This window comes from Myiozetetes cayanensis, unplaced genomic scaffold, assembly GCF_022539395.1.
Source record: "Myiozetetes cayanensis isolate MyiCay16 unplaced genomic scaffold, myiCay2020 scf27, whole genome shotgun sequence".
NCBI lineage: Eukaryota > Metazoa > Chordata > Aves > Passeriformes > Tyrannidae > Myiozetetes > Myiozetetes cayanensis.
In genome coordinates this window covers 5,219,836-5,229,581 of record NW_026087488.1, presented here as the reverse complement: position 1 = coordinate 5,229,581, position 9,746 = coordinate 5,219,836, and the positions used below count along the sequence as shown (strand labels likewise).

Here is a 9,746-nt window from a genome sequence, read left to right as displayed (position 1 = left end):
TTGGGGGGAAATAAAAAGGGAGTGCCAGGATAGTCACTGGCTGAGCCTGAGTAAGCCTGGCAGGCCCTCAGGGCTGCAGAAACACAGAGCACAGCTCCAACTGGGGGAAAGGCTGGGAGAGCAGGGCAGGGCAATTGGCAAGAACGTCCCATGGCTCAGGTCCCACGTGTGCAGGTTGGATTTCATGCCAAAATCCAGGTTGGATCCAGTGCAAGTGAAGCCCAGCCCCTACTCACCACTGTTAGATGCCCGTTCTTGGCTTTGGCTATGAGCAGTTCTGAGCCCGAGATGAAGTCGATGATCCCTTCTTTGCCCTGGCCCACTGTGAATTTTATGCTGCGAAGAGAAAGGTGAGAACAGCTCTGATGAGTGCCTGTGACTCTACAGGAGCTCAGTGCACACAAAAACCAGTGAGTGGCTGCTTTGTATCGATGCAACAGATCTGTGTGTTCCAGGAAATGGAGCCTCAGTTAAGGTGTATTTGGTGTGTTTTGATGGGTACAGGAATGTTTCTGTAGCCCTTTTAGTGCTGCAGCAGAGCCAAGGGGAGTCCCAGGAGGGCCCTGGTGTCACTCACCTGCCCTGGTTGATGTTGACATTGTTGATTTTGTCAGCCAGAATGGCTGTTTTTGTCAGTGTCTCGATCACGTGGTCACTCTGCAGGACGACGTCTCCCTGGCAGGAGAGACCGTGGTTTAGGATCGTGGCTTTGGTGTCACTGCCCCACAATCCCTGCGCTGGGATGAACAGGGACAGAGCCATCTCCCGTCACAGGTGGGCAAGGAAAACCAATCCTCCAAGGGGACCATGCTTGGTGGGGCTCTCAGTGGGTCACACTGCACCCATGGCAGCCAATTCCTTCCCCAGGTACCACTGCTGGGGACAAGGGACAGCACTGACCCTGCTGGGGAACAACCCGTGGGGAACCCCACCCGAGAGCACAAGGACAGGGAAGGGAAAGGCCCCTTAGAGCTGGCACACACTTACAGCCCTGTCACCTGTGTGCCCCCTGCCCTCCTCCCAGCTGGATCTGCTCCCTGTGCCTTCAAACCTTTCCCAGGAGGGATGGAGGGATGGAGGAGCCCCCCTACCTTCTGTTTGTTGTCCTCACAGTGCACGTGCAGCACAAACAAGTTGTCGCTCAGGCTGCTGACGGAGATGCCTGTGGGGGAGAGAGGAGAGAGAGGCTGTTGTGGCACCAGCACTGCTGGGACCTTGGGAATGTCCCACCACCTCTCCCAGGAATGCAGCAACTGTTCCCACACAGAGACCCGACAGCTGAGGCAGCAGAGGCCGAGGAGGCTGCAAGGGGCTCAAGTGAGAGGTTTCAGCCAAAGCCTACAATGACCACACTGCACCAGACTCGGCAGTTTTCCCTCTCTCCCCAAGTTCCCTCTCCAAAAGGATCAAGTCCCTGATGAATATTTTGAGGGTCAAAAGCTGCAGCAGTGTCCCAGGCAGCTGCTGTGCAATAATGGTGCAACTCCCTGAGCTGGGGCAGTGCAATTGGGAAATTACTTAGGGGGGATGAATTGAGTAACTTCTGTGACATTTTATGGAATTTAATTTTAGAAGAACTCAATTTCCAGATATTACAGACTTGAAATGCTTGTCAGGATCAGACAATTCCGTTCTTGCCCAGGATCAGATAATTCTGTTCTTGTGCAGGGCAGACAAATTGGATCTTGTAAGGGTATTCCTGAACTGAGTGCAGTGGAGGGAGCCTGTTCCTGTGCCCGTTCCCACCTGTGAGGTTGGTGTAGTCGATCCTCTGTTTGATCCTGGACTCCTCCACGACGATGGCAGCGCTCTGGGTCAGCAGCAGCTGCCGCGGCCGGGCCTTGTACCCCCTCCGGTCGTACTTGACCACAGGCACTGCATACTGAAACAAGGGTTAGCAGGGCCAAAGCACAGCCTGGGGAACCATCTGCAGCCCAGGGAGCGCCCAGGAGGCACTGCCCAGTGTTTGGGAACCCAGGAATGGAGGAGATTGCTCTTTTGAGTCCCGTTCCCTGGGGCAGAACTTCCTTGCTGAGCTCGAGCAGTTCCAGCAGCACCGTGGTGGCTGCAGCTGGCAGGGCTGGGGAACCCCCAGGGTCAGTCTCTGCAGGTTTCTCCCTTCCTCTCCAGCTTCAACCCCTTCCCTTCTTAACTGGTGTAAATAAACTGCCCAGATCTCCACTTTCTGAGCCATCAGCTTTTCCCACAGACTGTCCTCCAAAGTATTACAAGCTTAATACAATGTAAAGTTCTTGCTGTACTTCCTTCAGAAATTTAATCTCTTCTGCTGAATAAGTCTAGAAGCTTGACAAAAGTACTGGGATACACATCTCACCTTAAGTGATTCATTTTCTAAAGCCTGAAGGACTTTACTGTGTATCTCTTCCTTACCTGTATAAAAACCAAAGAGGAGGGGTCAGAAAGAAATTCCTAGCAAGAAAAGAGTAGATGAATCCCCCCCTTCCTTCCTCCTGTTAAATTTGCAACACCTACTCACCCAGTCGAGTGTTGATGAAGAGTCTGGGAACACTCTGAGGGTAATTGTCTTTTTTACCCTTGAAAATCTCACTGGCAATTACTTTCTGTTCCAACTGCAAGGACAAAAGACGAATTCCTGTTTAGTTTAAGATTTCTCCTTGTTAAAAAGATACATTTGTCTTAAAAGAGATGTTCCCTTTTTGGTTTTATTAACAACTGTCATCTAGTTCTGACCTCCTGAATCAGACCAGTCACAAAATTACATCAATATTCCATACACCTCTTACCCTTTTTTCTTTCTCTTTCTTAAGTAAATATTACACTTCCTGCTTGAATTTATCTGGACATGACACAACAGTCTCTGCATTTTGATAATGCCCATGTTCAAAAAGCCTCAGAATTCTCCCACTGCAGAGCTTCTCTCAACCTCTTCCCCCTTAAGCTGAACAGTTTGCTCTCCTGCTCTATCCCTCGTGGCTTCTTTAATGTTTCAGACTTATCTTTCTTTCCCACTGCAGCCTTGCAGTGTCCTTACCTGAAGCACTGACAAAAGTCATGTCCTTATCAGCCTGTGTTAACACCTCTGATCTGCTCAATATTCCCCACCTTATCCCAACAAACAGCGCAATTCCATCAGGCACCGTATGGCCCCGGGAGTTCCTGTTTGGATGATTAGTCACCCTAAGCCTTTAGTCCCTCTGAGGTGGCAGAGCTCCAGGACAGTCACCCCACACTGTGCTCTGGGCTCCCTCTCAGCAGGAGCAAAACCAGTGACGGGGGAAACAGGAAACGCCTTTGCTCTACTTGGGGTGAACGCCCCAATGACACAGGACAAGGGACCTGATTCACAGGGAAAATGGGGAGAAAAGATCCTCATTATTAGTGAGTCTGGTTTGCTGGGGGAAAGCAAGCGTTCTGCTGAGCTGGTGTTAATCCCCTGTCCTTAATCACAGGCTCAGACACAGCCTTTCCTTACAGGTGTCGATGCTCTGCAGCCCTCAGGAGGTGAGGTTCTGTGCAATGAAAAACCTTCACGGCAGCTTTTACAGGAACATCCCACTTCTTTGTTGCCTACATTTCCTCTTATGTCTCTTTACTGAGCCTTTTTTTTTAACATAAATACATAAAAAATGATATTTAATAAAATTCCCTCCCCCTACATTTCCATGACTAATCAGATCAATCAAATCTCAGTATCATTTTTTACTCCTTTTAGCTACGACAGCAGCTGGAACACGTAACTTCTCTGTTTGGAACATGACTGGGTTTGTGTCTGCAGCATTCCTACTCTCTGCTTTACATGGTACAGGCAGAATAATGCAGCTTCTTACATTTTTATCTTCCATGGGCAGCATAACAGGGCCTTTCAGTACAGAAATTATGTAGGGGCTTGGCTACACAAACTGCTTAAATAGTACATATTCAAATACGTATAGAACGGGTTTCCTTTTATGCACATTCCAGTCTTTTAGTGCTTTGTCTCCTTCCTAAGGAAGAAGGAATGGCAGTGTCCCTGTGGAGCTGTAACACACCCCAGAATGCAGCGATTCACGAGCCCCTCCATCCCCACTGCGGCGGCTCCGCTGGGTCCCCCCCGTCCCCCCCATCCAGCTGCTCCTCTCCTTCATTTCCTGCAGTCAACAACGCTGAGTTCTTTGGGAATGCCAGTGTGGTTTGGGAAACACCCTGAGAGGTGCCTCTCCTACCTGCTGCTTCCACTCAGGGCTGATCCTCTTGCAGTAGCTCCACACCATGTTCTGCAGGCACAGCCGGCGCAGGAGCTGCGACGCCTGAGGGGGAAATCGCATGGGAATCGACAATAACTTTGTGATGAACAGCTCAGAACTGCTGACAAACCCAACAGTGCAGAGGAGAAGCAACTGCAGGGAATGCACTGCTGGGTTAAAACGCTGTGTCATGACTGAGAGTCGCATTCACTAAAATAATTAGTTTATTTTATGCCTTTCTATGAGGGTTTGCCCTGTGACATTCTCCAGATGCTTCAGAATGGGGAATAAATATCAGGATCCCTCCACTCTGCACTGCTGTGCCCTTTCTTCCTTCCAGCTGTACCTGCAATCCAAACCTTTGGATAAGGTACCTGGGATTTTCTGCAATATTTTGTTTTGATCAGATAAACCAATTCAGCCAGATGCAGAATAACAATGGCAAGAGAGGACATTTAATACGTTCTCACAGGCAATGACATTGTCACTGCAACCAATTTTAATGTCCAGGGGGAGCTGAATTTGTCCAGAGAAAAATGGAAGAGAATTTCAGAAATGGGTGAGAAAATCAGTAGAAGAACCTGCAATAACTCTGATGATTTCACAGATGTGCTGTGATTACACCCCTGTGCTGGTGTCTGCATTGATTCCACCAGCAGGGATGCTGCTGCAGTGTGTAACCTGGTTCTCTTGGCTTGTGGTCCCCAGTATTGCCATTTCTGTCCCTCATCCCACGTGTGATTCCCCAGATCCCAGGGCAGCCATTCCCACCTCGGTCAGGGACGGGGGAGGAGTTGGCCAGGACTTGTCCAAGACATTTTTTGGCAGGTTCCGTTTGAGGTTCATGAGGAAGGAGTAGCGGATGTAGTCGAGGAAATACTCGTTCTCCGGGCACCGAGGGTGGTTCCGGTAAATGAAACCTTTAATGAACCTGGGCAGGAAGAAGAGATCATTAGAAAATTTCACTGAAAAGTGAGCAAAACTCGTGATACTTAAAGGTCCCTTCCAATCCAATTTTCTAGGCTTTATTTAATAGTTGTAATTTATTTTTTAAAAACCTCCAGATACTGTAGTGACAAAGCTTTATTTGTTTTTTTGGCATCTTTTTAGTAGGGAATAAGTGATGTTGGAGGCTTTGGGCTATTCTTTACACACCTCCTGATGGTCTCCACTGCCCACTTCCTCTTGGCAGCTTTTCGGCGTCCCAAGGTCCCCCTCCACCAGGACTGGATGGTTATGGCTGAGAACAACACAGAAAGATTTGGCACTGAGTGAGCTCCTTCACCCCAGAACTGACTCCAGACAAAGCTGGCACCCAGAAGGGCTCAGGAAAGCCCGTCCTGGAAACAAACAGCCTTCAGAGTGGCACGGGGAGAAGAGTATCATTGAAGTTTTTAACAATATGATGCACTGGATAAACGTCAATCAAAAGCACCAGCTGTGTGGGGAGGAGCTGCTGTGGGGGCTGCTGGGGGAACATTCCTCTCTCTGTGTGTCTCTCGTACCTGAGCGTTTCATGGTCAGGAATTTCTTCCGGCGGTAGAAACCTCTCCACGTGGCCTGCATTTTCGTTGCTGAAATCGCAAGACAAAACAGCAGTTTGTGGTCGTGACCAAGCAGGTTTTGGTAGACGGAGACTCAACTTTTTAAACAGAAATCCCTCCCTGAACAAATAGCAAAAAAAAAAAAAATAATGAGAAACAAGACAGCTACTGCAGTGTGAGTGTCTTACCCAGACTCTGCTTCCTCACTTCCAGGGCATCCTCTGTTGCAAACAAGGTCTTGGGGAAGCGGATAAAAATCTTTGTTCTAGAAACAGAAATGCAGAATTACATTTAACATGCTGGAGTAGTTCTGCTTTCTACCCTTGGTGTCCTCTTTGGGCTCCCTAATCTTTCCCTCGCCCACCAGGTACAGAAGCCTTTTTTAAGAGCCATTACAGGGACACCTGATGATTTACAGATGAAGAACACAGAAGAACTAACCGTCCCATTTTGTATTCTTCTGGTTTGTAGCCCAGATGCTTCACCAGCGCAGCCACCCCGTCGTGGGGCCGCCCGTCCCACGTGGGCCACGTCTCTGGACACAGCGACTTGTACCTGCAAATTGGCAGGAGAGGAGACCTCAGGGAGAGAATTCCAGTCCAAGAAGAAGGGACAGAGGCCACGGGAAGGGAGAGAGGCCCCCTCTAGAAAATAGGTCTGGGAGGTTTTAGGGCTGTGCTGCTCAGAACGGCTCCCCAGCCTCGGCACCAGTGGGAGGAAGAGCAGGGAGAGGGAGCAGCAGTGGAAAGAAGTCCAAGGTAATTTTACCTCTGCAGGAAAACTTCGTATTTTCTTCGATACGCAAAGCCAGCCCTGCGCACCCGGAGGTTCTCCATCAGCCCCAGGTACTTCACTTGGTGTCGGATCAGAACTTCATCGAATCGATCTGCAGAGAGCAGGAACGTGGAGAAACACGATCAGCGTGTGGCTGCCCCTCCATCTGGAGATGGGGAATGCTCAGCTCTTGTTGTATCTTACACAATCATCTCTAACCTCTAACCCACCCTTGCAGTGCAATTCCCACATGACTTTGTGTCTCCCGCCTTCCCCCCATCCCTTTTTAATAATTTATATTTAGTCCCAAAACAAAGTTTTCCTTTAGGACGTTCTATGCTCACAGGAACAAAACTATGAGGGAGAATAAAGGTCATTAAAGGGCATTTATGTAGGTTAATAATTCTTTACTTTAACCATGACCCTACTTCACCCAAGAGCAGTGCTCCCATTCCAATTCCTGGCTGCTGGCACCGCCAGCAGCTCCCTGTGAGAAGCTCTGGCACAGACCCAAAATAAATAAATCTTACAGGACTTCCATTTCTGCTCCTCTCTGTGCCCCACTGACTGGGATCTCGTGCTCTACATCTGTCAAAGAAGAGCCCCCAGGGTCATACCAGCCTGTTTAGCATCGTTGGGTTTCATGCAACGAATGTAGGAGGGTTCTTTGGACATCAGGATTTCCATGAGCTTGGAGAGGCTGTTTTTGAACTGAGTTGCTGCCTAAGAGAAAAGAAAACCACGTATGAAGCAATGACTTGGAGCTGGTGACTTCAGATCTCGGGCTCCCAGCTCTGAATGTGAGGGGCTGTCACTGGGATCACCACGTCAGAGAGCTCATGTCTTTAAGAAGAGGAAACAGCCCCATTCCCCTCCAGCTCTCCTGTTCCTACCGTCTCAGGTCTCTTCTTGTCTGTCAGCTCTGTCCTGTCGAAACACTGGTTTATGATGGGGTTCTCAGAGTTGCACATGGTCTGCAGAGAGAGACATGTTTTCAGAGACAGAGCACGGACCACTCCTCAGGGAGCTACCAGAGGAACATGGGACAAAACTGGTTTGGTTTGGTTGGTTTGTGTTGTTTAATAATAATAATAATGAGCCCTGGGCACCTCAACTGCTCCTTTCACAGCACAGACCCATGCACACATGTTGTCCAGCTGGAGTCTAGAAGAATCTTTTCCCTCAGGTGCATCCCCCATTTTAAACCCCACTGCTCATTCTGCAGGGTGCTGGAAACATCCTCTATCCACACTCACCTCCTTCAGGTTCCGGAAGAGAAGGTCGTTGTTTTTATCTAGAAAACCTGGAGGAGAAACAAACCACTCAGGCTCCCACTGCACTTCAGGGCAGGAAAAATTCTATGCCCAGATTTTTCTTTTACTTCACAGTTTGAACTCGAAGGGCAGAGGGTGGGAGGAGGAGCAAAGGGGGAAGGGGATGCACAGACTCACCTGCCACACTGTAGGTGACGTCCCCAGCGTAGTGAGAGAGCCGGAATTCCTCCCGCCCCAGCGACTTCCGCGTCTTCTGGTCAGCGAGTTTGTGCCTGGGCAGAAAGTCAAAAAGCTCCATGAGAAACAAACATCTGGGGGGGGGATTCACTTCAAAAAGCACCGTGACATTCAGTCCCTCAGTGAACACAGAAGGGGGGACAGGGAATGGAATCTGACTTGGTGATTTTCAAGACCACGAGTAAATCAAGAGTTATCCCCCAGCACATCACAGGAAATGTCATTAAATGTATTTATGTTTCTTTCAAAGGGGTGAATTTCAGTGTTCCTTGCAGAGTGGTTCAGTGTGCACATGAGATGCTGTACAGGTTCTAAGCTGAGCACAAGCAGAACATTCACAACAAAAAGACATCTGGAGCTCCAAAACTGAAGTAAATAATCTGAAAAGTGAAGTGCCAGGTCAGTAACGAGAGTTTTGTTGCCTCTGTTTTACTTTGAAGCTCAGCCCTGAGAAGAGCCAGGCAGTCAGTACTGCCAACTTATTTTATCTTAAATCACTATCAAACCTCTTTGTAAAGGCACACCCAGCACACCGAGGATGCCACTGCTCTACACACCATGAGTACAACGTTTTCTAGGAATAACTAAAGCTCTGGGCTCTCTCACACACTGGGACCCAAACAGTGTAACTGCCGTCAGCTGTGGGAACAACTCACGTGAGAAAATGAGGGTGGTTTTTCACAGTTTCCTCCAGTTTCTCCAAGAACGTGGTATCTGTGGCATCCCCAGGTCTCAGACACTCTTCATCCTACAAACACACACATTCCAGAACTGGCTTCTGACTGGGCTTGTTGGCACCCAAAGACTCTGTCTCACTGAAACACCGTCCCAGTCTGGCCCTTTGGCCTTTCCACAGGTAACCAGCTCTGATTTCAATGAGTGAAGAATTGCTGAGCTGAAAAGGGAAACAATTTCCTCCTTCCAGACTGCCTGGATTGGGAGCTGCTTTCCCCAGAGCCCTGGAGGTGATACAATGACTTTTCACAGTGTCACTGTTCAGTGTATTGTTGCTCTCCCTACCAGCTCAAACAGTCCTAACATAAAACTGGTGTTTTTCTATTTTTTTGCCCTTGTTTTCCACTACACCGCCCCAAACTTTTCATTTAAAAAGGCGTTTTCAACTCACCAAAATAGAAATGATGCCTTTGAATTTCTCTTCCACCAAGTCACAAATTATTTTGTTATTGAAATACTGAACCGGTTCCCACTGCAAAGAGGAAAAATCACACTCAGGTGAAAACAATTCTGAGCTGGAAAAACACATGGAAATTCCATTGGGGAGATGCTGGGAAGGAGAGAGTGAAGGGATGAGATTGGCTCTTACCGCGATGCCTTCGGACTCGTATTCCTCCTGCTCTGACTTTAATGTGAGCTCTATGAAGAGCTGCTGCAATTTTTCATTACAATAATTAATACAAAACTGCTCAAAGCTGCAAACAAAAATCAGAAAAACAATCACTAAGACTGTACCACAAGTGAAACAGTGGGAGCAGCACGAATCTAGTAAATCAACAGAAATGGAAGAGGGTTTGTGAAATGTTTATTTACTGGCTGTATAAATATAGAAAGTTTATTGTTCAGTGAAACTCAGTTGCAGAAGGAGGGGAAAAATGGACGTGAAGGATGGAAATACGGAGGAACACAGAAACTTTTAATAACTGCCCAATAACACTTCAAATTTGAGAGTCTGTTCATTGCTGTCTCTCAGGGAG

At 48.3% G+C, this 9,746-nt stretch overlaps 1 protein-coding gene across 4 annotated transcripts in view; it reads right to left on the bottom strand.

Annotated features, from left to right (window-relative positions):
- The window catches only part of MYO1C (myosin IC), a 53,032-nt gene that overhangs the window by 2,574 nt on the left and 40,712 nt on the right, over positions 1–9,746 (bottom strand). For all 4 annotated transcript variants that reach the window (XM_050322070.1, XM_050322071.1, XM_050322069.1 and 1 more), the window contains exons 12-31: positions 9,359–9,464; positions 9,161–9,241; positions 8,691–8,782; positions 7,975–8,069; positions 7,780–7,826; positions 7,417–7,497; positions 7,141–7,246; positions 6,518–6,635; positions 6,191–6,304; positions 5,938–6,014; positions 5,711–5,779; positions 5,361–5,445; positions 4,977–5,136; positions 4,185–4,268; positions 2,498–2,591; positions 2,336–2,391; positions 1,747–1,882; positions 1,092–1,162; positions 578–675; positions 237–336 (exon numbers count right to left, since the gene is read on the bottom strand). In XM_050322070.1, the coding sequence (XP_050178027.1) occupies positions 237–336; positions 578–675; positions 1,092–1,162; positions 1,747–1,882; positions 2,336–2,391; positions 2,498–2,591; positions 4,185–4,268; positions 4,977–5,136; positions 5,361–5,445; positions 5,711–5,779; positions 5,938–6,014; positions 6,191–6,304; positions 6,518–6,635; positions 7,141–7,246; positions 7,417–7,497; positions 7,780–7,826; positions 7,975–8,069; positions 8,691–8,782; positions 9,161–9,241; positions 9,359–9,464 (1,870 nt within the window). The remainder of the gene's footprint in view (positions 1–236; positions 337–577; positions 676–1,091; positions 1,163–1,746; positions 1,883–2,335; positions 2,392–2,497; positions 2,592–4,184; positions 4,269–4,976; positions 5,137–5,360; positions 5,446–5,710; positions 5,780–5,937; positions 6,015–6,190; positions 6,305–6,517; positions 6,636–7,140; positions 7,247–7,416; positions 7,498–7,779; positions 7,827–7,974; positions 8,070–8,690; positions 8,783–9,160; positions 9,242–9,358; positions 9,465–9,746) is intronic.